The sequence below is a fragment of the Toxotes jaculatrix genome, chromosome 18 (assembly GCF_017976425.1).
Source record: "Toxotes jaculatrix isolate fToxJac2 chromosome 18, fToxJac2.pri, whole genome shotgun sequence".
Lineage (NCBI taxonomy): Eukaryota > Metazoa > Chordata > Actinopteri > Toxotidae > Toxotes > Toxotes jaculatrix.
This window is the reverse complement of record NC_054411.1, coordinates 15,502,308-15,529,580: the sequence shown is the minus strand read 5'-3', so window position 1 is coordinate 15,529,580 and position 27,273 is coordinate 15,502,308. Positions and strand designations below refer to the sequence as shown.

Sequence of the window (27,273 nt, the reverse complement as noted above, 5' to 3'; positions counted from 1 at the left end):
CGGAGACTCAAGTGCACACAAATCCATCCCTCCCAATAAAGCTTGTTTACAGCTTTCACGTACAGACAGTAGCCTTTAAGTCTCGAACTGGCCTCTTCCAACCAAAGCTTCCTAAAGGTCAGCGTAAGAGGTTCGCTAATACCACCAGTGGAAACAGCTGATGTTTGCTGTGATCTATAATCACTTCCTATCTATAAGTGAGCCTCCGGGAGGATTCCTGGCCTGGGTGTGCTGCGCTGTTCCATTGCCCGACAGTGCTGGAGTGTTTTATTGTTGGGGTTAGCAATGAAGACCAATGGGGCCTCACTGCAGGTTCTTTCTCTGCAAAGTCTCTGTGCCCTGCATAGTGGACCGTGGAGGTTTTCTAGATCTCTGCACATCTTAGTCTAGCAGTTGCTTTCACATATTTCCACAAAGCCCACAAATGTTTGTTTAGTTCAACAGCTTGGGCAAAATGATCCAAATGTAACTATAAAGAGTACAAACCTATAACATTAGCTTAATTAGCTAGCTAGCCACAGATGAGAAATTCTACCAGTCACAGCTGTCATTTCATCTGTGAATATCAGCAGGCACTGACTAGAGATGAGAAGTGGGTTTTGTCTACGTCTGACTGAGGCAGACACCGTGTCACCATTATCCTTTTAAATTATGATGTGCTATAATTGAAAACCTGACAGGCGTTGATAAGTAACTCAGAGGGGTGGTCAGTGGCAATTTGCTGTTTGACTGCAAGAATTAACTAAAAGAGGCTTTAAAGTACTATCATGTAAACACCATAATGATTGGAGAAAGTGAAGGAACACCAGTGGTAAAGATAGAGGAGCTCAAGGCCTTTTAATTTGTCACTGATGATGCAGAATGCCTTAAAGGAGGGAATAGTAGATGAGAATTAAAGGTGAAAATTAAAAGTTTAAGAGAAGAGAGACAGACAGAGGCAAAGAGAAAGAGAAGGGTAAAGATTGGATCAGAGGCAGATTGGAGGACAGAAAGAGGCCCCCGTGGGTGGGAGGTGTGAGAAAATTAGGTGGAGAATGGCTAAAAGGAGGGAGGGTTAGATGAAGGGAGGGGCGAGAAAGGGTGAGCATAATAAAAGAAGTCTGGCTGGAATGAGAGGTGGAGATTTAGGATTATTAATAGTAATGTTTGATTAGCATGAGTGCAGTCAGGAAAGCGATACGGCTGGGCCTAACATCACTGGCCCCATGCTGAACTGGGCTCCCATTTTTCATCCTAAAATAGTTGGAGTGGGAACATATAAAACAGAAAGGGCAGAGCCTCTGATCTTTTACTGGGCGTCCCTCTCGCACCCATCAGCCAGTAACCAGGTAAGAAGAAGAAATGAAAGTGGACAAGAGAAAAAAAAATAGATAGCTTTTATAGATGTGTAAAGAATTGAATTTTTTTACAATGAAGGATTTTAACATAACAATTACCTATGACAAGGCACAAATATGGATAGTGAACGGTTGATATTGACATCACAGTAGCTTGACTGCTCTGTTGTTGCCTTGTAATGAAATGCAGTGATAGATGGAACAAATAGAAAAGGTGATAGATAGAGAAACGTGTGAAGAAATGTAATTTACCTTCTTTTACAGGCTCCTCTATAGAGTGAGATTAGATTTAGATACAGAGACAGTATATCAACAAGGTAATTACTTTCTGATAGCAACGGTTTCCTGCCAAAGACGGAGACTCAGAAGTAAGTGTTTACTTTCAAGGTCAAATTTTAATTACACCTAATGAGATTGAATACAGTCTCACGTCTGCGCTCCAGGGTAACGTCATTTTGTCAAAATGCTGATGCAGTCAAAGACATGAAGTTGCACTCTTGAGAATGCGCTTGTCGTGCAGTTGATTACAGAGATTCAACAAACGTTGCATGCACTCATACAGTAGATGCATTATGTACTATGAATATTTATAGCCAGAACGATACTTAAGTGGATGCAGTCTCAATTAATTAATGATGCGAGCGCATGATATTTTGTTTGCGTGTCACATCGAAATGTGTTTTCTTTTTGACTCTCTTGACAGTGGTGCTTTCAATGGTAGATTAAATGGAATTTACATCTTTAATTTGTTTGGTAATATTTTATGCAAATATATAGCAAGTCTGAATGCTTAAGATTGCTCTCATCTCATATGTGTTTTGCAAAATTATCCAATTAGACTTTGGGATTTTATTAGATTGTGAATCTTAGAGGTGCCTACAGTTATGTGGGAGTGTGTAACCGTGGCAGGGCGTCATACGCTGACACACAGTTCATGCCAGTTACATGCTAGTAGCATGGCTCAAAGGACATTTTGCACTGACATTCATGGTCTCCAGAGGTTGAATTGATAGATTGAGATAGATAGAACTTTATTAATCAAAAATAATCTTGTGAAAGAGAAGTACTCACAAACGGATTCAGTGTGTCTGAAAGACAGTTATATTCTGTACAGCTATGAACACACGCATGCAGGGCTATTGTTGCCAAGCTGTAACTGTGTGGTTAAGCTATCCTGTCCTGTACCTGCCAGAGGATTAGACAGTGGACGGTGGTGATAACAGCCAGATGATCCCCAGGCCTCTGCACTACTCTTATCAAATCCATTCTTTCCTTGTTCTGTTTGCGCGCTCGCAAGGGCATTTGTTTTTGTTTGTGAAGGCACATCATTGTATTTTCTTTCCCTATCAGCAACTCAATAAAATCAGTAGACAATGTAATGCGTATTGAAAAGATAGCTCTGGTTACATTCAACCATTGAGCTTATTTGAAAATTAACTGTGCAGATCAGTGGCAGCTCAGATAGAAAGCTTTTAAGGAGAATCAGTTGAAAATGGCCCATTAGAGTGGTTTATATTCTTCAGATTTACTGCACAGCTATAGTAGGACGGTCCCTTTAAGGATGGCAAATATCTTACAGCTTTTTGTCTTACGTGACAAGAATATACTTAAGATACTAAATACACCAAATGTCAGAATATCACTGTCCTGCTGTGACTGTATTTGCTATCTTCTCTAAAGTTTTTCAAAATTATCCACTCAAATCTGTGAACCGGCCATAATACAGTGAGTAAATCCAGTATCTATTTTTAGGAAAAACAACAATCTGAATTCCTTTATACCTCTAAATTATGTAACATGTATTTTATTAGCAGCAGCACAGTGCCAATCGAAGTTCAGTCATTCATAACAAAAGAAATCCCAATACTGGTGACCTCAGTTTAAACCTAGAAACAGCGCAGTATATGATCAACATAACAGCAACGATTCCACAAAACAGTGTTCACAGTTTAATGGCTCATTGCAGGAAAACAGGAGCATTAAGGGGGAAAAAACTCAGCACACAATACCATAAAAGCCTGTTTCTGTAGAGGACAGCAGTTCACTGCCAGTTCATAAACTGCATGTGATGATACTCAACAGGAACGATACACTGCAATATCTCTCGTTTCCCCTTTTCTTCTTAACCATCATTTGCTCCATTTGTATATGTCTAACACATACACACATTTCCTCACCTTTTTACAGACTCACCCACAAACATATACGCACACACACCAGTCAAATGAGCCCAAGGGGCTTAGGTTTCTTGAAATGCAAGTACATTCTTCTTTAAGCCTCCCACCTCTTTACCCTCGCCAACTTTTATAACACATATAAACACTCACACGCGGCACACACATATTCACACACTCATGCAGCTGTTGACTGGGGAGTTGGCAGGCCTGCAGCATGGTTAGGTTTCCCGCACCTAGACTGACGATCAGAGTCATGGGACTTCCCATGAAGGAAACCCCAGTTTCACATACTTGTCTACTCTGAAAAGCTCACAGGTCGACCACATGTATGACGACTGTTCTTGATTACTCAGTTAGTTGACAAGAATCAGCTGACCAGAGCCTCTGTAACACAGACTACATTTTATCACATGGCTGTGTGTGCCAGTCCAGCCTAAAATTTACTGGTATTAAAGAGAGAGCCGAAATAAAGGATTAGTTCAACATTTTGGGAAACGTGGTTGCTTTTGTGCTGAGAAAATGTCTCACATAACCCACAGTGTCTTTTTTACACTTTGGTTGCCGGCTATAGCTTCCTATTTACCGCAGAGACATGACAATGCTATCAGTCTTCTCATCTAAAACGCCTCGATATGTATTCAAATATCTGACACAGAGAGAACAAAGCTTTTCAGACTGACGTGGCGATCAGCACAAGCACAACTGCTCTTCATGCGCTCCTCTTTAAATAAATCAATGTGGCTTACTTTATACAGTTCTACCGGCAGCACACTGACTGAGATATCTCAGTGAATCAAACTTATCCACCTCATTTCACGGTGAATTGTTTCTTCTCCCCACGGACCCCTTTGTGGTAAAAGGTCAGAGAAGGAGGTTGTGCTCTTATAATGATAAAAGATTGGATGTGTGGCCACACAAGTTAAGCAGTGTTGAGTATTGATCTGTGTGTGCAGGAGTATGTTACTGAAGTAGATAACATGAAGCTCGTACATCACTGGAGCTGAGTGTGACACCGGTGGAAAGGAAACCTATGAACTACTTCACATGGTGGTTCACACTACATTTGTCTGTGAGCAGTTTATTTCCAAAACACTTGAAGATTTGTTTTAATCATGAGCCATAAACCATCAATCATTTTCACTGCATTGTATATCACAAATATGATCTGTCTCATTATCAGAGTACTCTCAGGTCATTAACTTGTGATTTCCCCACATACATTGTGGTATTATATTAAATATATCATGTTTGTGTAGATGTTAGTCTTATATGCAGCCGAGTAAAAGCCCCTTGTGGCAAATTATGAAGAAGATGATGTAAGAATAGCTGCACTGCTTAATGCATGATGCAGCAAAGTAGTGAAGCATGAGTGATTGGTACGGGTGGAAATGTACAGGCGATTCAGACTGTATTTCCAACACGGAGAAGGACAGAGCGGTGATATGGGCCAGCTCAGCATTATAGGCTGCACACAGGGAACACAGTGGTGATGATGATGGTCCAAGGTTGTGGTGATACAGTGTCAGTACTTGACCTTTCTGCTAAACATTTCACTTCCCCCTGTGTTGCATCAACATCACATTTTAGCTTAAAATATTTATCATACAGTACTACACAGGGAGGTGCCCACAAAAATATACTGATGTGTGTATCAATCTATGGTATATGTGTATGTGTGTGTTTGCATCCAGAAGCTCTTTAAGCCACTGCAGTAAATTAAGCTTGAAGCATTGTTGTTTTCAGTAAGTTCTCCTTTTTAGCCTGCTTACAGTCAGAGTCCTCAACAACCATTAGATGGATTGCCATGAAATTTGATACATATAATTTATAATCCCCAGATAAGTTTAGTCATAAGCTGATTTCTGTAGGCAGAGCAAAATTTCTGAAAGAGGTTTTTTCCCTAGTTAACTAGAAACAAAGACGACAAACAGCCCAGTGAGTTGTTTGTGCATCCATTTAGTAGAGGTGAGGTTTGTGAGTGAATGTCTGAGTGAAGTGTCGCTCATCTGTCTTACAGCCTTCTTGAAAAAAATGTCTGCCCGAAGCAAATCCTTATTAAGGTTTGCCAGACCACAATGAGCCAAGTTAAATCAGAGCGCCACATCCTCTAATCCACCTGTCACTCACTTCTTCTCGACACTGCATCTCTGTAGACTCCTGTCTTCCTCCGCCGCTTGCTCTGAGATTCTCTGCATGTTTGTTCTAGCTGTGCATCCGGCTTTTGGTGTATACATTGCTGTATGTGTGTATGTTTGCAGTAGCAACAGTGGAGAGGAGGGCATCAAAGTCAGGAGAAGGTGACAACCTCATAAGCAGCGATCAGGTTCAGTCACACACTCGGGGTAAAAAGCCAGCCTGCTGTTAAGTGCCGGGCTCGCCTTTCATAGTGTGAGGTACAAGAAGATTCTCCGTCTGGCCCGGGCTGACAAACTGAATCCTCCTGTGGTATTTCAGACACAGCAGAACCCTCAGATGGCCTGTTAAACCCCTGCTGACTTGGCCTCTGGCCACGTGCCCTGCCTTCATCTGTGACAGCTCAATGATATCACACAGATAAAATGAGTAACACTGATATGGACACGACTCTGCTTGATCCATCAATCTGACCCTCCTGCACTCCTCTCCTTCATTCAGATTTTTTCTTGTAATATTGTCCTTAATCCAGTACCAAGTCCCATAACACCACAAACAATCTTTCCCTTCCTGTTTTTCTCAACACCATCCTGCTACGCAACTTTCTCTTCCTCCACCTCCTTCCCCTCTTTCCCTTTGTCACTCGTCCTCGACTGTCACCGATTCATTCTGTCACTCATCACCTCCTTCTCACATGTCCTGGTTTCCTGCTCCATTTCTAGAGTGTCACCAGTGTAATACGAGAATGTCTCCGAGTTGTTGCTCTGCTCTCTAGTGACCTTGTTTTTAACCTTGTCCCCTCTCTGTCCTTCTTTTCCTTCTGTCTCCTTTTCCCTGTCTTTTCTTTTTTCTTCAACAGCCAAGATGGCAATGAGCAGCATCCTCAACGCTGATGACATCAAGAAAGCTCTAGATGCATTTGCAGGTAAAGCACTTGCTAAGATAAACCAGAGGTTCCCATGTAGCACCAAAACTCAGCTGTGTTTTTGACACCAAAAAACATGTGAGTCGGCATGTTTAGGTTTACACTATGGCCACCAGTTTTAATTATTTCAGTGTCTTTTCTGAAAAATCATCACTTTGGCATGTGAATGGCTCAAAATACTACATTACCCATGAGCCTCAGCCGCTTCCTCTCCGGTGTGGAGAGGAAGCAAATCAATTCAACGCTTTGTTTTTGCATTTGGGAACAAAACACTAAAACAAGTCCTCCCGCTTAAATGACCATAGTGATCATTTATCCCTACCCTCTGATACAACCCAGGACCAGTGTTGTTATGGTTACAATAATAAACACATGGTTATGGAAAGGTCACAGTTTTTTAGGTTTAGAAAAGACTGTGGTTTGGGTTAAATGGTTAGGGCTAGTATTTTATAATGTACTTTAGTAGCCAAAGGTGCCCGAAATAACTCCTGCAGCTCTAGTTCGCTGAAAAACCAAGATCAAGACACTTTATGGTGCAAAAAGTCTATATACTAATGCTGATGATGATATATATATATATTATACTTTTTTTTTTAACATATGTGCATACTTCTGATTAATGTATTTGCTTGTATAGAGTGGACACACAGAGGATGTAGTTAGAGCTTCATGACCTAGAACTAATGAGTCCTCTGGCAAACACATGTTCTCAATCTATAACTGTAACACTATTTTATTACAGCTGGAATTAAAGCTGGTTTGTTACAATTAATTTTTTTGCCTTTGGGCCTCATCACCCAGATCAACACAGAACAAGCAACTTTCAGCAACTTAAAGTAACTTTTAGCATAGTTTCATGCCTCCACTCACTGCTTGTGTGAATGAGAATCCATATTCACCTACATGTGTGGGATTTCAAGCCCATTATCTTAATGTCACTGTGCAACATAAACGTTGTGTCTTTATAAGTACAAATGTATTTTTGAAAAATTTCAAAATTTCGGGCTGTTTGCTTGCTTGCTAAATTCCGATATTGTTCTCCTGTGTTGTGTGTGTACCTGTGTGTGCAGTTGCTGACTCCTTTGATTATAAGAAGTTTTTCGACATGGTGGGTCTGAAGGCCAAGTCTTCTGATGACGTGAAGAAGGTCTTCACGGTGCTGGACGCCGACAACAGCGGCTTCATAGAGGAGGAGGAGCTCAAGTGAGACAAACACGCAAGCACATATAAAAAAAATCCCAAAAGAGGGCAACCAACAACCTCGTTGTACACAAACGATCTCGTTGTACACAAACAAAATCTGTTATGTGACACAGATCCATTCTGCTTTTCTGTCTCTGACCAGATTTGTCCTGAAGGGTTTTGCCAAAGATGGCAGGGACCTGACAGACAAAGAAACCAAAGCATTTTTAAAAGCAGCCGACAAGGACGGAGACGGCAAGATTGGAGTCGATGGTAAACACCAACGTCAAATTCCATTAGTGGGGAGTGTCACAAGGTCACTCAAACAGACACCAAGGAACGCAAATGGGGAGAGAAAGAGACACACACACACACACTCTGGTTTCATTTTCTGCAGTGTGACACATTTATTTGACTGTCAGTGCAGTTTACGTGTAGATTTCTTGAATCTATTTGTGAATGTTGGCCATAAGATTGTAACATCAATGTCATTATATGCATGATATCTTAGACTACAGCCATTTTTATTGTTGATTTGAATTTTTAGGATTCTTGGTCCAGTTAATTGGCATCACTGTAGACAGATTCAAGACAAACCCATTATGGGCATGTTTGCATACGGCAAAACATGCTGCAAACAAAATGCATGTTTTTGATGTATATATTCGGCTTTCTTTAAAAATAAAGTAAAAATCAAATCTTCTCTTCTTCTGTTGCAGAATTTGCTGCCCTGGTGAAAGAATAAACGGTCACCTAATGTGACTGACTAGCGCTCCAAGATCACCTCCTAACCACCGCCACATCCTGACACCCGCTGAGCCCCCTCTCTCCCTCCCCTCACCTACACTTCACCACCCCACCCTGACTCCCAGCCCACTAGACTGCAGCTGATTCCTGCTACAAACACACACGCACACACACACACACACACTCCTGTGTTCGACCCCCTCACACCCACATATCCCCAAATACCCCCCCAGCCGTATTCATCCTATTTATTTTATCCTTTTTATACAAACTGTTCTTGTTTCTGTGTATAGATATAAAACTTGCCTGCAGGAATAAACCTCACATTTTAAAGCATAAAGTAGATATTTAAAGAAAACTGAGATTTTAAGAGAAAGTCCCTCATTTCCTTCTGTATTTCTGATGTCATGTCTTATCTCTGTGTTTTTTCTTAGTCAACAGCTCCTCCTCTCACTTTCCTTCTTTCTTTTCCCCTTCTTTCAGTTTTTCCTCTTCTCTCTGTCGATTCCACCCCAGGCTCTGTTCCCTACCTGCATTTGCTCCCCTCTGCCACCACCCGCACCATCACCCCCATCCATGCACCTATCTATTCATATCTGTCCATCCCTTTCTCCTCTGGTAATGAGCTGTTGTAAAACATACCAAAAGAAGAAAGAGGTCAAGCTGTGAAAGAATTAAATAAAATGAAGAAAACAAAGCCTCGAGAATATTGACTCACTCTGACCCCTCTGTTAAATCCTTCCTTTGTTGTGATTTTCTTATCTGATTTCACACTTTCAGTCCAGCTCTCCTTCTTTCCTTTCTTCTTCCTTTCTCTGTTTCACTGTCACTCCCACTCTTATCAAGCACCACAACTGAAGCATATCGTGACAGCGACCTAATAACGCATTAAGGAGTGCACTTTAAAAAGCTTTTTTCTTTAGAGAGGATCAAAATTATCCGTCACTTTCACTTCCAAGTATTCATTAGCACTGGCTGTGTTGTCCAAGTGGGAGAAAAGAAGCTGCATTAAAAACAAACTCTGTGCAGTTACAGATTATGAGAAGCCTCTTTCTGCCAGCTTTTGCTTCCCAGTCCACATTTCATGAATCTAACTTCACTGACAGAGGAAAGGGAAGGAGGAGGCCACATTATTCTCCTTGCCAAAGAGTCTTTATTCATGAGCACTGTGCTAGTTTAACAGAACCATGCTGTCAAGCCATTAGCAGAATTGGATTCACACTGAGGTTCAATTTGGGTTAAGTATCCCCAGCGGAAGACCCAAACAGGCAATGTGGGGATCCTGATCTTCTTTAGTAGGCCATTTTACTGCCTGAGCAAATAAACACAGATCTGAAGCTTACAGGCTATCACTTACACAACCAGAACAGAGCTGTTGAGTTCAGTGCAGCTCAGAAAAGCACACTGCTTGTCCCAACAGACTGTTAAGGTCAGTGTGATTCGTAAGGAAGACAAATGGCCACAGGAGAGAGAGGGGAGTTATGGGAAATGGCGTGGGGAAACGGCAGTGACGTGTGGCAAAGTGAAAGTACTTCTATTCAAAAGCAGTGACGAGTCAAAATGTTATAAAATGTCATTTTAATAAACAACAATTAGGAGTGTGACATTTTCTCACTCAGCCTCGTATTATGAGCAATGGAGTTCAACATGAACATTATGTTATTTTCCACCAAATCTCGCAAGAGTTTTTTTTTTTTTCTTAAAAAAAACAAAACAAAACAAAACAAAAAAAAACCTCATATATTGATTGTTGGCAGTCAATAATTAAAAGTATACAGAAATACTTCAACTGGAACTTTAAATGATGATGTGATACCACAGTTTTTTTATTATAGTATAACTTACATTTTTATATTTTTTACTATATTACATAATAAAACCAAATTATCATTATACCATCGGGGGGGGGGGGGGGGGGGGGGGGCTGCTTATAAAGCCTGAAGCTGTAACACATTGGTTAAAGTCATTATGATGCTATGAAGATGGTATTACATAATCCATGAATGCATTGCATTTTTCATTACATCTCTGCCTCAGACATATTATCCTATTTTTACAAGACATTACATCGTCTGCCAGGGGATACATTATCATTTTCTACAAGCCATTTTCCAAAGTAGATTTGTAAGGCAATTAATATTTAGCAATCAGCTTAACTCACATTAGACGGTGTTGGAATAAAAGGTAGGCACAATGCAATAGCAATACAAAAATATAAAACATGGGAAAGATTGTTAAAGCATTTCATACTGTGCATGGCATAAAGTATCCATCCCTGAGCAATAAATGACACACCCTATATATAAGAATATAAGTTTTATGCTGCACATCAACAAGTTGGTGTGAGGAATCAAGCACTGATTCCCCACGTCAGCTGTACATATCAAAGACTGTAATCATTTATTGCCAAATGGACAACATCCAAGTCTTTAACATGTCATCTCTTGGGCTGATAACATTTCACTGCCAACAAATCAAACAGCTCAGAGGAGGAATGATGCTTTAAGACCAGGTAAGATCAATAAACATATTAGTTTACGTTGCATAACCATATTTATACCACATTAATTTATTATTGCTATTTTACAAATCAGTGAGCAGGAAACTAACAGGGACAGCATCATTGTATATGTTGGTTGCTGATTCACCAAGATCTAAAGAATAGATATAAAAAATCCTTATGCAAACCCAAGAATTCTAAAATTGTTCATATGTATTTTGTCTCTCCTAGTTTGTGTGTATCTGTGCAGTAAGCGCACCGAAGTATGAAAGTACAACCTCCATTAGAGGTCCACTTACTCAGCTTTTGACCGTGTATACAGCCATGGTCAAGAAGGATCTGTTTAGCCCGATGAAAGCATTCGTTTCAGAGTCAAGAGGTCATCTGCGATTTAGTTGCGGGGCCGATCTGTCATTGGTGGACGTGGGCTTCAGCTTAACTGTCGCAAATGGATTGGTACCCCTTCAAAAGAGGAGAGGAGAGAGGGAAATGCATGTTGAAAGAAGAGAACAGAGACAGAGTAGAGAAAACCAATATCAGAAAATGTTCTGGCCCACAATGACTGAGCCTGACAGTGGAGGTTATAAAAAGAGATAATGAGCCCTGCATTTCAAACTGTACAAGCATCATCTGGCAAAGTGTTCACCTGAAGTGAGAGCCATAGCCATGGTTCCCAAACGGCCGTATCTGAGATGGTGTCGGTACTAAACTGCACTTCAGACTCTAATGGAAAGAAAGCGATTCTGCACCATTTCGATCACTGCCCTCATCTGTTGTTCTCAGATTTAATGGGTTCATGATATACTTCAAAAAATATCATTAGTTTTTTTGGAAGAGAACACGAGTGGACCTCCATTTTAACAGCTAACAACCTGTCTACGCTTTAAAAGCAGTTGCATTGTTCTCACCTCGGGAAGAGCTCTGGTTGTGATCCATACAGTTGTGATCTCTGTAGAAAAAGATGAGAAAGGTACGGGTGAGCGTGGCCTAACCACTAAATGTGGACACATGCACTAATGGAGGCTCAGCAAGCTCCAGCTCTTGACCCCCTCGGTGCTCTGCTTTCAGTCGGTTCTCCCACAAGCTGCTCATTGATGTGCTGTGCTGGGGTGGGCTGCCCCACACACATACATCAGAGTGCGTCCAGTTGACACAAACTGCAAAAATCACTATTTTCTCAATAGAGATGAACAAGGGAGCAACAGCAACAGAGACCACACAGAGCCATCAAAGAAACCACAATGGAAAAAATGTTAAATAAAAATCATTTATGGCTGCAAATAATGATATATATATATATATATATTTTATTGATTAATCTTGTGGTCAATAAAATATCAGAAAACTGTGCTAAATGTCCATCATAGAATCCTGTGACACCAGGTGGCGCCATCAGATGTCTTGCTTTTGATTGTCCAATCAATTAATAGACTAATCACAACAGTTCTGTTATTGTTGTTTTAATAAGTATTAAATCTGCTTCATCATTTACATTGCTGTCTTGAGAACAGCTTTCATGACTTAGATGCTTTATAGTGTCGGTGAAAGCACAGTTTTCCATTGTGGGGAGTCGACCAACCATTTTTTGAATATTAGCATAATGTCATGGTTTGCTTTAATATCAGTCATTTTGTAGAACTGTCATGGCTAGCCCCTAAGGAGGCTGTTTTCTGAGTCCCTGTTTTGTTTGGAACCCTTCTGTGGACTTTTGGACTCTTGTTTAGTTTGTTAAGTTTTGTTCATAGTTCCTGTTTTATTTTGAAATCATGGCCCTTGTGTATCTTGTCTTGTTTTACTTCCTGTCTTTGTCTTGTTTCGCCCTAATTGGTTTCACCTGTTGCCCATTGCCTGGTGTATTTAAGTCCCGTCGTTTGCCTGTGTTCTTGTTGGTTCGTCTGTTTCCATGCCTGTTTCCATGCTCAAGTCTGCACCACGTCAAGTCCCCGTGTTTGTTCATGTTCCTGTGTCTTTCGTTTTCCCCCCTCATGGACTAACCTCGGTTTCTTTTGTTTCAAGTAAGGACTTTTGTATTTTTGTTTAGTTAGTTGTACTGTTGTGTAGTTGTCCCATTCTGCCTGTCTTTGGGGTTTTTTGCATTTGGGTCAAAGTCCTTGCCCCCCTCCCCCCGCTGTGATAATAACAAGATACCAAAGTTTAAGAGGGCCATTTATCACCTTAAGCTCCTCTCTGCATGGCCCTGACAGAAACAGAAATCGTATTCAACTTACTTTGTGATTAAAGAGCACCAAAGAAAGAAAGAAATTTTTGTCACACAGCAGCACAAGTGTAAGCATCTCTACCATAAAACACAGCATTCAAAAAATTGAGGAAAAAAGAAGAGCACACACACACACAACCTCCTTGCCCATTCACTGTCAGCAGCTGGAGCTTCCTCCCTGCATCCACCAGAAAGATGGATGTGGAGTCATTGAGAACAGCACCTTGCCACAGTGCCCCTGCTGGACAGATGGCAAAAATACTATCACAGATCTACAGAGTGCTCACTGTTTCTCATCAGAGCTCTCCCACATCGTTTCTCCATCCTCACTGGAGAAAACATGGATCTTATAGTACATTCTCAACCATTAATACATGTGTTTTCACTTAGTTTCTCTTATGTTTCTCTTAAGTAGGAAGGGATTTTTCACATCCGGGCCACCAAGTATTAGTTTGTATTAATGGTTTTGAACTGATCTGTTTCAGTAGCTTATTTTTAAACTTAGCCCTTAGTTATAACTTAAAAGGTTCCTTGTTTGAAACTGGTGTCTTTAAAAACACTGCAGAAGAATTGTAGTAACAGTGTGACAAAAAATATGGTGAGTTTCTAGTCTTTTCCATACATCTCAGTGTCCATGTGAAGGCCATGTTTAAAAAAAGATGGACATTGTTTTGAGAGAGAGAGAGAGAGAGAGAGAGAGAGAGAGAGAGAGAGAGAGAGAGAGAGAGAGAGAGAGAGAGAGAGAGAGAGAGAGAACTGATTGATATCAGCTACACTGATCGATGATCAGACAGACTGACTGATTGCCATACCTTGTTTTCTGAGTTAGACTCAGCTCTTTTGTTGAGAGTGGCTGGGATTGGTTGCATGTCAGAGTTTTTATTTGAAGACAGAGATGATGATGATGATGATGATAATGGCGGTGGAGGCGGGGGTGGGGGAGGTGCAGCTCCGCTGTGGCTGCCGCTTCCTGGTTGGTCGAACAGGTTGCTCATGCTGCTGCTGCCTCGGAGGGTAGAGTTCCTGAAATTACAGAAAATATTATCATGATTTCATTGCTGAGGACATCGTTTTTTTTTCCCCCTCCTGGCACCTGAGCTCTCTTCCTTTCTGAAATACATGACACTTCCATTCATTATAAACATAAGAGTATGAGTTAATGCATGTTTTGCTTTGTGAAATATGAGATTTCACTTCTTCCATTTTACACATTCAGCTGTGGCTCCCTGAGTCCACAGTGACACAGGGAGCTAAGTTTTAGTTGAAAAGCTCTTACTGCTTTCCCTCACAGCAATGGGTCACCCAAATATCTTAAATAGTTCAGTTATTCCAATTATTCCAGGCCTGAGTTCCATGCTGACCCTTTTTTAAAACAACAGGGACAGCCTGGAGGTGCTGCAAAATATATTCTGCTTCAGGTTTGCCAGGCAAATACTATGCACTAGGTTTAGTCTTCAGTTTATCTCTTAATTCATTCTTAATGGCTGCAAATAAAGACAGAATGGACACATTAATTATACTGTCCAACAGATGACAAGGAAGTATGGAAGGATGTAATATGACCACACATTTTTTTAACAGTCTGCACTGAAATTCTGTCATTTAACTGCCTCTACTTGTTGAATTCCTTTTATTAGATGTTTACCTGGAGCTGGTTGATTTTGGAGGATCATCCACTGGTTCCACATATGAGGCTGGAAACCATCCCTGACTGAAAATGACAGAGACATTGGTGGATTAGGTGAGAATCTCACTAGTTCACATGTTTAAAATAATTGATGAAGACCAATAAGTCTGTGAAGGTTCTCAGTCATCCAGGTCATGGTATTTCCAAAAGATATACAAAGGCAACTGGACTCGCTTGAGGTTCTTGAAGAAGAATCACATGATAGCAGGGTGGGGCGACGACTCACATGTGACCTCAATGACACTCAAGGTGTCAACAACCCTACAATAATGTAAATAGCTGGATTCCTCACTCAAGCAAGTCCAGTTGTCTCTCTATAGCTTTTAGAGATAAAGACCAAAACACTTTTTAAGACATTTGGATGGTGCTAGTCAGTATGACTGAGTCCCACTAGTGATGTGTCTTTAGGAACAACAATATCAGTCAATCCACACAGAAACAACTTTTTTTAAATCTTTTTTTTTGTTTTGTTTTGTTTTGTCTCTGATGTTGTCATCATGTCAAACATTCTCCAATACTTTGATTTATGACCAAATACCTGCAAAATTATTGACAGTCCCATCAGCTTCAGCTGTACTTGATTGTTGATTTGTGAATATTAGCATGCTAACACACTAAATATCGAAAAAAAAAAATATTCTAAACACTTGTATGTTAGCATTGTCATTGTGAGTGTGTTAGCATTACTAATGTTAAGATTTAGCTAAAAAAGCCTCTGTACAGCCTCACAGAGCTATAGTAATCTTTTTAATTAATGCTTTGTTTTTGTTCTTTAATACTTTATTTTCTGTCCATTCATTTGCTCACAGTCTAACAATTCCCACTGTTTCATATGTTACTTTATTGTCTGTTTATTCTAAGAGTCACATGCAAATATGGTCACATTACGTTACAGTATGCTGCAGAAGAAAAAAAAAGCATGCATGTCATGTATTGGTTGTTACTCAAGCAGCGGACACAGACAGGACAGTGGGTACAGATACACTCACAAGCTCACAAGGGAGCATCTCTCACCGTGAGCTGCTGTCAGCACGTCCGTACAGCCAGCCGTTCCGGGGCTGTTGGACCCGCACAGTGATTATCTCTCCCCTGGCGAAGGGCAGTAAGGTGGGGTTGGAGCCAGCAGGTTGGTGGGCAGCCAGGGCCCTTGTAGATCTTCCTCCACCGCCACCACCCACTGAGTCTGCTGCAAAGCGAAAAATGCTTCCCTGTGGTGAAGGGGCTGGAGAGATGAAAAAATGAAAACATATAGAGACGGTGCAGAGACAGTTAGCTGATAAACCCACTTAAATGTCTGAGAAGGATCTCTGGTGAAATGATTAATTAAAAACTATAACTAGCCAGGACTTTTTTTTATTCATTACAGCCTTGGAGTTCATAACTCAGGGGGTTAGCAGACTACTAATTATCTTACTCTATGCATAAATATTTTTCTTGCATGACAGAGGAGTACAGTTTGTTGAATTATACCAAACAAGGCACCTTTGTTTTTCTCTCTAGTGAACACTAGCTGGGTGGCTGTGGTGCTACAGACAACAAGCCTGCTCCATGCAATGTTTCAGAGGGGGAAAACCTGAATGTCAGGAGGAGCACTACTCAGTGTGCTGGAGATTGTTTCTTTTCTGTTTTCATACATTATTACTGCATCTATTTTTACTCTAGATAAGTAAGCCTAATAATTAGCCAGACTTTCAGCAGAGGAAAATACAAAAGAGGAGGTATGAAAGTGCATGCTGTGCAAAATATGAAGAGGGAGCGAAAGATGGACGAGAGGGAGGGAGAGAGAAACGGAGATAAAAGGCTTAAATGGAGATAAAGCAGCTGGTAGAGTGAAGGCAAAATTACTGATATACAGGCAGAGGCACTGTGGGCTGCAAAAGATTTACAGACAAAAAGGAATATCACAGAAAGACCTCCATTCTAAAATGGTAATGAAGGCAACACACACTAAAAATCTAAATCTCTAGACTAAATCTAAATCTCTTTATGATATTACTGTTAGGTGTTTTGAGCACTTGAACATCTAAAAAGGTCGACATTTTATATCTTCATTTCTGTGTCCAAACATAAAACCTGTTTAAATTAACCACTCACCTCTTGATGGTATTTTACCGAGGGGCAGCTCCTCTTTGCTCCTCATGAGCTCCTCCAACTGTAAAACCGACAATACACAATGCATTATGTGCACAGGTCCAGAGAGCAATAACTGCGGCTGTAAATTTATTGTTTATGCAAAGACCAGGAAATACAACTGTTATTATGGCAAACTTGGTTGGTCATTCAGTTTTTGTGTCACAGATGAAGCTGGGATCTGCACTTTGAGGCACAAACAGCAGATGCAACTGCTCCACATTTGAGGACCTGGTTACAGAGAAATTATTCAGCCTGGCCTTGCTGAAATAGAAATTTTGAGAAATGTACTTATTTACTTGCAAAGACTTAGATAAAAACGAGAAAGTAGAGAAAACCTCAACCTCAAGCAGAAGGCAACAGTGGTTTAGGTTTTCAGTTTATCTAACTTACAGTGTTGTCTTCTGTTAACTGATTTCAAGTTATGTTATTTTACATTATCAGAGATTACAAGTTATTTCTGTTAATTTACTCAGTAGTAAATTAAATCAAATCTCTCCGCACTTGACATTCTTGGTTATGTTTAATTGTGTCATTCATTATGTCAAGCTTTGTTCCTTTGGTCAGTTGAATTCATGAGTTTAAGCTTGATGTCAGTCGTGTGTGGATGTAACGTATCTGCCTGAGCTGACTCACAGGCTTCACTCTATTGTTGGCGAAGATAAATCCCACATCGAATCAAAACAAACACACAATCCGTGTTAATCATCTGACTGTTATTACGGCAGGATGTGGGATCTGCTGGGGTCACTGGCATGTCACCTTCCAACGAGAGACAGATTGAGACTGACAGGGTTTATCTCAGGGGCGTCTTTGTTGTTTACTTGAATAGTAATTGCAGGCTTTATACAATAAACCCTATGGTTTTGGTTTGTATATTATCCATGATGTTAATCCTTCTGTTCCGAGATGGAGAGTTTGACAATCTGTAATCTTTGTCTTATTGCTTGAGCTACAGGTTTAATCCTCCTCAGAAAGCTTCCCTGTCACAGCACAGCATTGTGCCTAATGACAGAAGTTTGATTCATTCTGATGGTTTCAAATTAAGTCAGGTTCCAAGCTCCTCCACCAGAGGGCACCCTGCCAACAAAAAATACTGCAGTGAATGCAGTAATTCACTGGTTTCCAAATGACTGACTTTGTGTCAGTGTATCATAGAGAAAGATAGATGAAGGTTGGTGTGGATAACTCTCAACTCCATTACCATATAGGCTATGTTTTCTAATCTAACATTTGGTTTATAAATTCATAGAAATTCAGTTCTGTTCAGTAACTTTTTAAACTATTTTTTAAGTTTGATTTGGCTCAAATTCTGTTTTCAGTTTTTCAGTTACTTTCCCAGCAACAGGATTATATCTGACACCAGCAGCTTACTTTTGGAGTACCGAGAGATTCAAATACAATCTGCTTTCGACCCCATTTGAATTATTCAGAAAACACATTTGATTTCTATGAGCTCTGTCTCGACTCACCGGACTCACTGCGCTATTTAGACTGGTGGGACGTCTGGCTTCAGGTTGTCTGGTGGCGTCCACCTCCTCCCTCCAAGCTTCAACTCTCTGCTGGATAGAACCCCCTGACTACCACACAACAAACACAAACAAATGCAGAAAAGTTTACATGTATATACGTTCAGTGTTACACTACAAGACAAGAGGTGTACTGTAAATCATGTTAAAATGATTATCAGAGACCTGCTTTTTTATGGTTAAATGTAAATACTGTTTTTGTTGTTTCCGTAGAAAGAAAAATATGTATCATCAGCAGCCTTTGTGTTTTGTTACTCAGAGAATTCAAAAGGTATGGAAGCCCATTTCTACCAGTTTAAAAGAAAAAACAAATCATAATTTGTCATAATTTTGACACAGCAAATTAAAAGTTGTACTTCATAATTTATCTTACAAATGTTATCATAATTTACATAACTGAAATTTCATCAGTTAACTTATTTTTCATATATATTTCATAGAATTGTTTTTTCTTGTCGGAATGAAAATGGGCTTCCTTACTCACCTGTTTCATTTTAAATGAAGTGGATTATTTTTCTTTGTTATTCACCTTGGGAATGTATTACACTTTTTTCCCCCCTTTTTTTAAAAGCACCATGCAAAATTGTATTTCACAATGAGGCACAGCAGTGTGGTTTGCAGGGCTTCATTTATCAGCAATATAAGATGTTACAAGGTCATTGATTGAATGAGCCTTGTATTTATAATGTTATAGATCTTTTTTTTTTTAAATCATGAAAAGATTTTTGCTTTGATAATCTATAAAAGGGAAAACTTCAGGTTTTTTTCAAGGGCCAAACATTTTTGGTGCAAGGCCATATTTGGCTCACGTGCATCGCTGAATCTGTGCCTGAAGCTGATAAGCAGGTGGACGACCCTCGCTATGAAGGGGGAGAACGTCCCTACGGGAACCGATAAATTCCCACATAATCTTTACACATTATTATGAATTCTCTCATGAGTGCCGTCTTCTTTCTTACTTACTGTCCTTCTGACAACACAAACCTCAAAATACTGAATTCACAAATGCTGTTCAAAGTAAGTTGTATACCTTATTCATGAGGTGGGCGATGGACTGTATCAGTCCACAGTGTTTCTCAGCAAGGAAGCGGTATCTCCTCTCCTCCTCCCTCAGAGCCTCTCCATGGCTCTCCCTGAGGAACTGCACATACTCACTACAATCCTGAGGATACACATAGTTGAGAGCGCACACACACACACACACACACACACACACACACACACACACACACACACACACACACACACACACACACACATGTACACATGCTGTACAAAGACATGTACATATGGTTCTGAAATTCCCTCCATGTGGTGCAGAAAGAACATGAGAGACACACAAACCTGGTTGGTGCCTCTCCTCAGTTGTCTCTCCAGAGCTGCTGCCTGGTTGTGGACTTCCATCTCATAGTGAGTCCTACTGTTCTGTATGACAGAGAATTCACGTCTGTGTGAAATCACCTCAGTCATCCAGGAACTATAGTATGGTATTAGCTCAAAATTAGCAATCCAGTGGATGTGTCTGTGAAGTAAGTGAGCTCTATTGCTATATTATCTAATTAAATATCTCACTCCAGGGCTACACAGCCTATACATAGGTCCATAACTATTCCCATGATACCCTGCAGTTACTATTTTAATTTTCATTCCTGGATATATAATTAAGAGATAACTGCTTGTCATTCTGTAATAGTCCCCTTTGTCCTTGCGAGAGACCCTGTTTGTCCCTCACTCACTGATATGTAATCTTTGTCCAGTCTAATGTTGTTGTCCATCTCCTGAAGAACCTCCACACTGAATGAGCGGAACTGGAACAAGACACACAAAATCATAGTATTAACACATAAGAAAATGAACCGTGAGGGGTAAAATCACACTCAAAGCAGTGATGGACAGATTAGTGTTGATGTAACTCACTACTCCTTCCAGCTCCAAGGTGAGTCTCCTTTGGCACTCAGAGATCTGAATGAGGACATCTCCTTCAAGACAAGAGCATGTTACATTATGCAAATTACTAGAAAGAAATAAAATGGCATAATGCAACTGAGAATCAATATGGAGCTTTCACAGCTTTATAATATTTCCCACCACTGCAAGATTTGAACAGTCTGAAACTCATGAGATCATAATTTACACTATTAAAAACTTTCTGGACATCTATAAAGCAACAACAACAACAACAAAAAAAATCTAGCATGAATAACTGTGTGAGAAAATGCTGAGAAATGTCTCAAATAAACCTTAAACTGAGAGCTGAAGTGAGCACAGAGAAGTTTTCTCCCGTCATCAGCTGAATCTGAAAACAGTCGTTCAGTGTCCAACGCTTCACAAACATTATTCTGCACAGTGAAGGTTGAACATTCAGGTGAACCAACAACAAGCAAAACACATTCAAGAGGCGAGATTTGAAACAATCACGGCCTATTAACAAACATTATGCGCACAAAACACACCATGTGTCTACACTGTTATGAAAATCAGCTTGTACAGACTGAAACCAGCTTAAAATTCTGTTTAACAACAGTAAACACTGAGTCAACCTGATGTACAGGTTATGTATGTATGAATATATAGTCCAACCATTCATCTGCCAGGAACACAAGGAAGAGGACCCAAATACAGACACACAGATGAATGAAGATATTTAGATAACAAAAAGCACAACAGGTAAACACAAATAGAAACCACACAACCAGGAACAAAACTCAGTGGTGATAAAACCACCACCACGTATGAATCAATATGTCAGTATTTTCTCATAGTGCTTTTACAATAAGTTCATGAATGTTCAACATTAATCAGATGGGAGCTGTAAAACACCGTCAGGAGCTTTGTTAGAATCCTGAAGAACTGGAACACAGAATTAGAATGTTCCATTATCACATCATAACTGTAGAACGTTCTTTATCAACTGCACCTGAAGAAAACCTTCATTCTCCTTCAGCGACCTGAACTGAGCACTGTCTCTGTTTTTGAAGAGAACGAACCGTTAGCTATTGCGACCGACAACAACCATCTACAACTTTGACTTGATCAGTCACTTGAACTCAAAGTATCGCTGTTCCCTGTTGCACTTCTTTGACTCAACTCAACTGAAATGTACAGTCAAGGAAACCAGGTAAGGTTTTCTCATTTCACCTGGACAAACTTTTCCTTTGTCATCACCGTGCCTCTAGAGGCCAGCCTACTTTTACTGTTATTCATGTTTAAATACATTTTCCTACAGTTTGTTAAGTTAATGCATCACAATTTTAACAGTTTGTCATATCCAATCACATTGTAGATAAGGATGACTTTATGTCTTTTTTCTCTAAAAATGCTGAAACACATTACTCTTGCTGTCAGTGTCTCTAATCAATGGATTAAAAATGGAAAATAGTATAATTTGCATTGTAACATAACTAATCAAGCATGAGTGTAAAACCTGATTAAAAAACGTCCTTGAAATTCAAATGTCTACATAAGTGTAAATGTCAAGTTAAGGTGGAACTGGAGTTTTAGCAATGAACTACGTGTACTTTATGTTTCTATTTCTCAGGCATTTGGGCTGGCTGCAGTGCAGCTTCAGCAAGCGGTACAAGGTCTAAGAGCTTCCCTGTACTCTGCCATCACAGAGATAAAATTTCTGAAAGAGGAGAACAAAGCTCTAAAAGACCAAGTTCACCTGGAAGATGTCTGGAGGCAAAGGGAGAAGCAGCTCCAAGAAGAGCTGAGAAAAAAAGATGAGCTCCTCAAAAGAGTCTCAAGGAAAAGGCAGGCTCGGACCAAAGCCTACATAGACTGTCTGGCCCTGCTCACTCAGAAAGAGCATGAGCTTCAGAAGACTCAGGAGCTGTGGAAAGCAAGGTGCGACGCCCCGGAGGCACATCTGCACCAGGAGCTGGCTCCGATGGAACCCAAACAACAGGAGGTGAGCCAGGTTCCAAATATGATTCAAAAGACTCACAAAGCGCAGGATGAGAAAAAGACTCATAAAGAGCAGGAGGAGAAAGAGAGTCAAAAAGAGGAGGAGGTGAAAAAGACTCACAGAGAGCAGGAGGAGAAAGAGAGTCAAAAAGAGGAGGAGGTGAAAAAGACTCACAGAGAGCAGGAGGAGAAAGAGAGTCAAAAAGAGGAGGAGGTGAAAAAGACTCACAGAGAGCAGGAGGAGAAAGAGAGTCAAAAAGAGGAGGAGGTGAAAAAGACTCACAAAGAGCAGGAGGAGAAAGAGACTCACAAAGAGCAGGAGGAGAAAGAGACTCCAAAGGGAGAAAAGATGGAGAACAGAGACAAGGAGAAGGTGGAGGAGGAGAACAAGAGGAGAACAGCGGGGAAGGAAAGAAGAACAGGGGTTAGCAGAACATTTCTCCCCCTGAAACCCCCCACTCCCCTCCTTTCCCTCCCTCCCTCCTCTTCTTCCTACCTTACCCACTCCCAAACCTCTCCTTTCCCATTCCTTCCCCACCTCTCAACCCCTGCCCCTTCTCCATTTCTCCCCTTTCTCCCGCACCCCTCACCCCCCGCCTCTTCTCCATTCCTCTCCTTTCTCCCACACCCCTCACCCCATGCCCCTTCTCCATTCCTCCCCTTTCTCCCGCACCCCTCAACCCCTTCTTCCCCTACCTTCACCCATACCTCGTTGTAAAAATATGTAAATATATAATTGTAAATATTGTAAATATTGTAAATATTGTAATACCTTTCTCCCCCATCCCTCACCCCATTCTTCCCCTTCTCCATTCCTACCCCTTCTCCCCCACCCCTCACCCCATTCTTCCCCTACCCTTACCCATCCCTCATTGTAAATATATGTAAATACTGTAAATATGCAAATGTTCAATACAATCAATACAATATATCAATTACATCCGCCTCTGTGTGTCTTTCTGAATATAGATAAAGGATTCATGGCTGTGTACTACAGTATTACAGCACTTGTTTAGGAGTCAAACTGTGTATTTACATTTGAAGCATTTTTCCATTATTACTGTGAATGTGCTTTGTGTATTTAGTTTGCTGTTGTTGATAAAATCACCAAAATGTTCTGAGACGTGTGGCAAAGAGATGAGATGGCTGCTGAGAAAGATGAATGCGTTATGTACTCATCAGCTTTGCACTTGTCACACAGCTGTTCTGATTAAATGTGCTGACACATGTAAACCCCAGACCGTATTACATCCCATCTCATGTAAACTGTTGACCCTAAATCTTCAATGGGAATGATTTAAATCACATTGAAGAAAAATGTGTGCATGTATACGTTTCAGGAAGAGCAGGTGCTCTTCCTGAAACGTATGCTTGGATTCATTTCCTGTCTAAGGAGACTGAATCACTGTAAGAGTGGACTAATGATCCAGTTTGGACCAATATCTTCGACTCCAGCTGCTAAACCTGACATGACATCTTTTTAGAGTGGCTGGGTTAAGTGAGCGGAGCACAACCCGCTGCCTGTCATCCTCTATTATTCATGCTCCCTGTTGGCATCTGATATCAGCTCTGCCAACACCCAGCCTGAACTCACAGAAAAGATTAAAAAAAAATCCAAAATACATTATGTTGTAGTTTAGCTTTGAATCATTCAGTTGTCAGATGTAGAAATCTAACTTGACAGTTCTGCCACGTTCTTGAACTTGACTTGACCTGAGCCCAAAACAAATATTGGTTCAGCAGCAGGTCAAAGTCTTTCAGTCTTTATGGGCTCTAATTGTAAATAGCTACTGTGAAATGCATGCATTCAGTAACTCATGGTATGTTTCACACACTTGCACATCAAAGAGCATACTAATCACACCACACACACACTCTCTGGTAATAGAAGTAATGGTAGGAGTAAAAAAGCGCCACCAGAGGGTAAACTTTGGTCTCAATGACACGGAAGAACACTGTTTAATTAGTTTCATAAATGGCCATAAACACATCAAAGACAAAACGCTCACATCCTGGACTGTAGGTACAGAAATAAAGTGTTTGTATTTTCACTTGTTAATCAAGAGATTGCACAAACCAGCTGTGCATGAGTGCGTGTGTGTGCGCGCGCACATACCTATGGAGCGTGAGGACATGGTGTGGAAAGCCTTCTCTCCAATATTTGAAAGTACACTGAAGTAGGCCTCACTTGTCACAGCCAGAGCTGAAACACACAAATAATTGAATTGCAAATTTATTTATTTATTTATTTAAAGCACGCTTTATTTCGCAGACATGGAATTACAAAAAAGCAGAAAACAGAGTCATTAAGTACAAAAAAGGGAAATTATTCCACAACTCAAATTCAAATTTGCAAACACACAAATATCTTTCTGTGATTATTTACTACTACTACTCCATGTTTACTTAAAAAAAAAAGCGAAATTATATGAAGACACTTTTACACTGTTTTATTTCTGCTCTATGAAACCAAGAGACAATACAGTACTGCAACAGTATTTTTTGTTTTCTTCTGCATCTGTTTTTAACATATGGTTTTCATGTCAAATGTAGAATTTAAAAGAAAACAACACATTAAATGTGGTGTTACTCAAAACCAAACAGTGGTTAAGCTACTTTAAAATAACATATTCATAACAAATTTAAATGTATTAGGTTGTAAATTAGTTTAATATATTGAGTTTGAGGTAATTATTAACCAATGGAGGTTTTCTGTAGTTACTGGTATCTGCCTTTGTAGAACAGTATACGTCAAATGGGGCCAAATCGGGCGTCGCCTCAGTAACTTGAGCATAACATTAGATACCAGAGGGGAGGTTTTCTGGTCTCGCTGAGCTGAGTGAGCTTTAGCTGCATTTTCAGCAGGTGGATGGATGACAAGTCAAAATCTTAATTTATGATGAGAATCTAAACAGACTCTCCTTACATTAGCACCTTGGCTGTAGTTATGGCCCCACTCTGAACACAAGGAGGGAAATTAACATCTTTGTGCAGATGGCAACAAGACACATCATAATCTGTGTTTTATGTCTGCAGGGCTTTTGGTGCAGTGGCGCTGCTGTGAATCAGCTGCTGATGATATAGCATTAGCGCATTTATCAAACAAACACCTATAACATAATATAATATATAAAAGCACCACCATGTAAAGCTGCTTCTGTAGCTGAATTTCATTTGAGTTTCAGCATTTTAAAGGTCTGTCACGTTTTAATGTGTTGCACAGGGATTAAAGGTGATTATGGTGAGAATAATTAAGACATAAAATAGAGACACAATGACCGTACATTTTAGATTCAAATTAAAAGCTTAATCCTGGCCCCGGACTGACCTCTTCTCTTTCTTACAGGACTAGAGCATAGAAATAAATCCAAAACCATTAAGTCAAGGCTACATTCAATTTCCTAAATCCCTGCCTCTGTACATGGAAATCAAATATAGTTGTAGGGCCTTGTTTGCCTGCTGATGATGTAGTCATAACAACCTCTCCAAGCACTGGTTACACGCCCATGACCAAGGTTACAACAGCACCACGATTCCTCCAAAGCACATGGACTTTGGAATGAGGTCTAACGGAATAGATGCCTGGCAGCTTCGATTCTCTGTACCGTCATTACCGTCTGTTTAGTTTATAGCACTTATAAAGATAGGTGTGTGAGTGACACACACAAATAGCCCCACAAGTGTGTTCTTTTTTTCTCTCTTACCTTTGAAAGCTTGGACATAACTGTTCCCCAGTGAAACCAGTTTCTGCAGGCTTGGGTTGAACTCATCCATCAAGTTCTGTTTGGGAAACACAAACACACACACACACATACACATAAACACGCACACCTCTGTTGAATTTTGAAAGTCAGAACAATTTAAAAACTACCTAAAAAAAAACTAAAAATCAGTAAGTTTCATCTCCCAACCCCACACAGAAAACAACCTAAGAACCACAGCCCTCCGGTGTTATCAAGTGAAGGAAATGCTCCTTGGATTTGAAACTGACTTTGTGAATTCACTTCGTGTTTGCTTGGCAGAAAATACATAAAGAAGTTAAACTGAGCTTCACTACTCAGTAAGCAAGAAAGAAATCCATGTTCTCCAGAAACTGTCTCAGTCATAAAACTACTCTGTGGTTATTTATGGCACCCTTCTGTCTCACAGGTAAGTTAGTTTGTTGTTTAATTTGAGCCACTGGCCCCCCACACATTATCTGATACTTACCGAGTAAATCCCCAAGGTGGAGCGATGCAGCTGATCACTATTCATCCTTGACATGTTTCTATTGAGAATAGTGCAACTGTCAATAAAACCTTGAGAGGGTCTTCGGGTCTTAAATCATCCAGTGAATGTACCACAGCCTCTGAGAGAAGAGACAGTTAATCGTATTGGACTGGACGTGGAGTTCAGAGGAGGAGGCGGCTCAGTGTGGTGGTAATCGACACCACTGTGGCCTGAAAAGACTGGAGTAAATAATTAAACATGGCTCAACCATAAAACACACTGACATATGCTGTAAACCCTGACTGTGTGGGTGTGTGTGCCTCAGTGTGTGTGTTTCCTACGTTGAATGTTTTATTAAAGACTCCATCAGATATCTGTTTTCATTCTGAAACTGTGAACGATATGTATATACACACGTATGAATACATACACTGTAAAATGTAACTGCTAATATAACTTAAAATAAGAAGTGATCTTAACTGATGTGTGCTTACTTTGCTGACCCTGCTATATTACACTTAGTTAATAAAACTTTTTAGTGAAGAAAGTAATTAAACTCTTCAGCCTTAAGTAACATTAACGGAAAAAAAACT

General features: G+C 40.2%; 2 protein-coding genes across 2 annotated transcripts; one reads left to right on the top strand and one right to left on the bottom strand.

The window, feature by feature from the left end:
• Positions 1 to 1,197: 1,197 nt before the first annotated feature.
• On the top strand, positions 1,198 to 9,208 carry pvalb6 (parvalbumin 6). Its single transcript, XM_041063472.1, has 5 exons — positions 1,198 to 1,328; positions 6,507 to 6,572; positions 7,643 to 7,775; positions 7,918 to 8,027; positions 8,474 to 9,208. The coding sequence occupies exons 2-5, from the start codon at positions 6,512 to 6,514 to the stop codon at positions 8,497 to 8,499; spliced, it is 330 nt and encodes a 109-aa protein (XP_040919406.1). The 5' UTR covers positions 1,198 to 1,328; positions 6,507 to 6,511; the 3' UTR covers positions 8,500 to 9,208.
• A 2,173-nt stretch (positions 9,209 to 11,381) lies between these two features.
• On the bottom strand, positions 11,382 to 26,734 carry baiap2l2a (BAR/IMD domain containing adaptor protein 2 like 2a). The gene is made up of 14 exons (XM_041063137.1): positions 26,681 to 26,734; positions 26,176 to 26,251; positions 24,588 to 24,674; positions 20,483 to 20,544; positions 20,302 to 20,373; positions 19,910 to 19,990; positions 19,596 to 19,727; positions 18,509 to 18,616; positions 17,001 to 17,058; positions 15,921 to 16,128; positions 14,865 to 14,930; positions 14,032 to 14,242; positions 11,910 to 11,950; positions 11,382 to 11,463 (listed from the first exon to the last, which is right to left on the bottom strand). The coding sequence occupies exons 1-14, from the start codon at positions 26,732 to 26,734 to the stop codon at positions 11,382 to 11,384; spliced, it is 1,338 nt and encodes a 445-aa protein (XP_040919071.1).
• Positions 26,735 to 27,273: the final 539 nt, after the last annotated feature.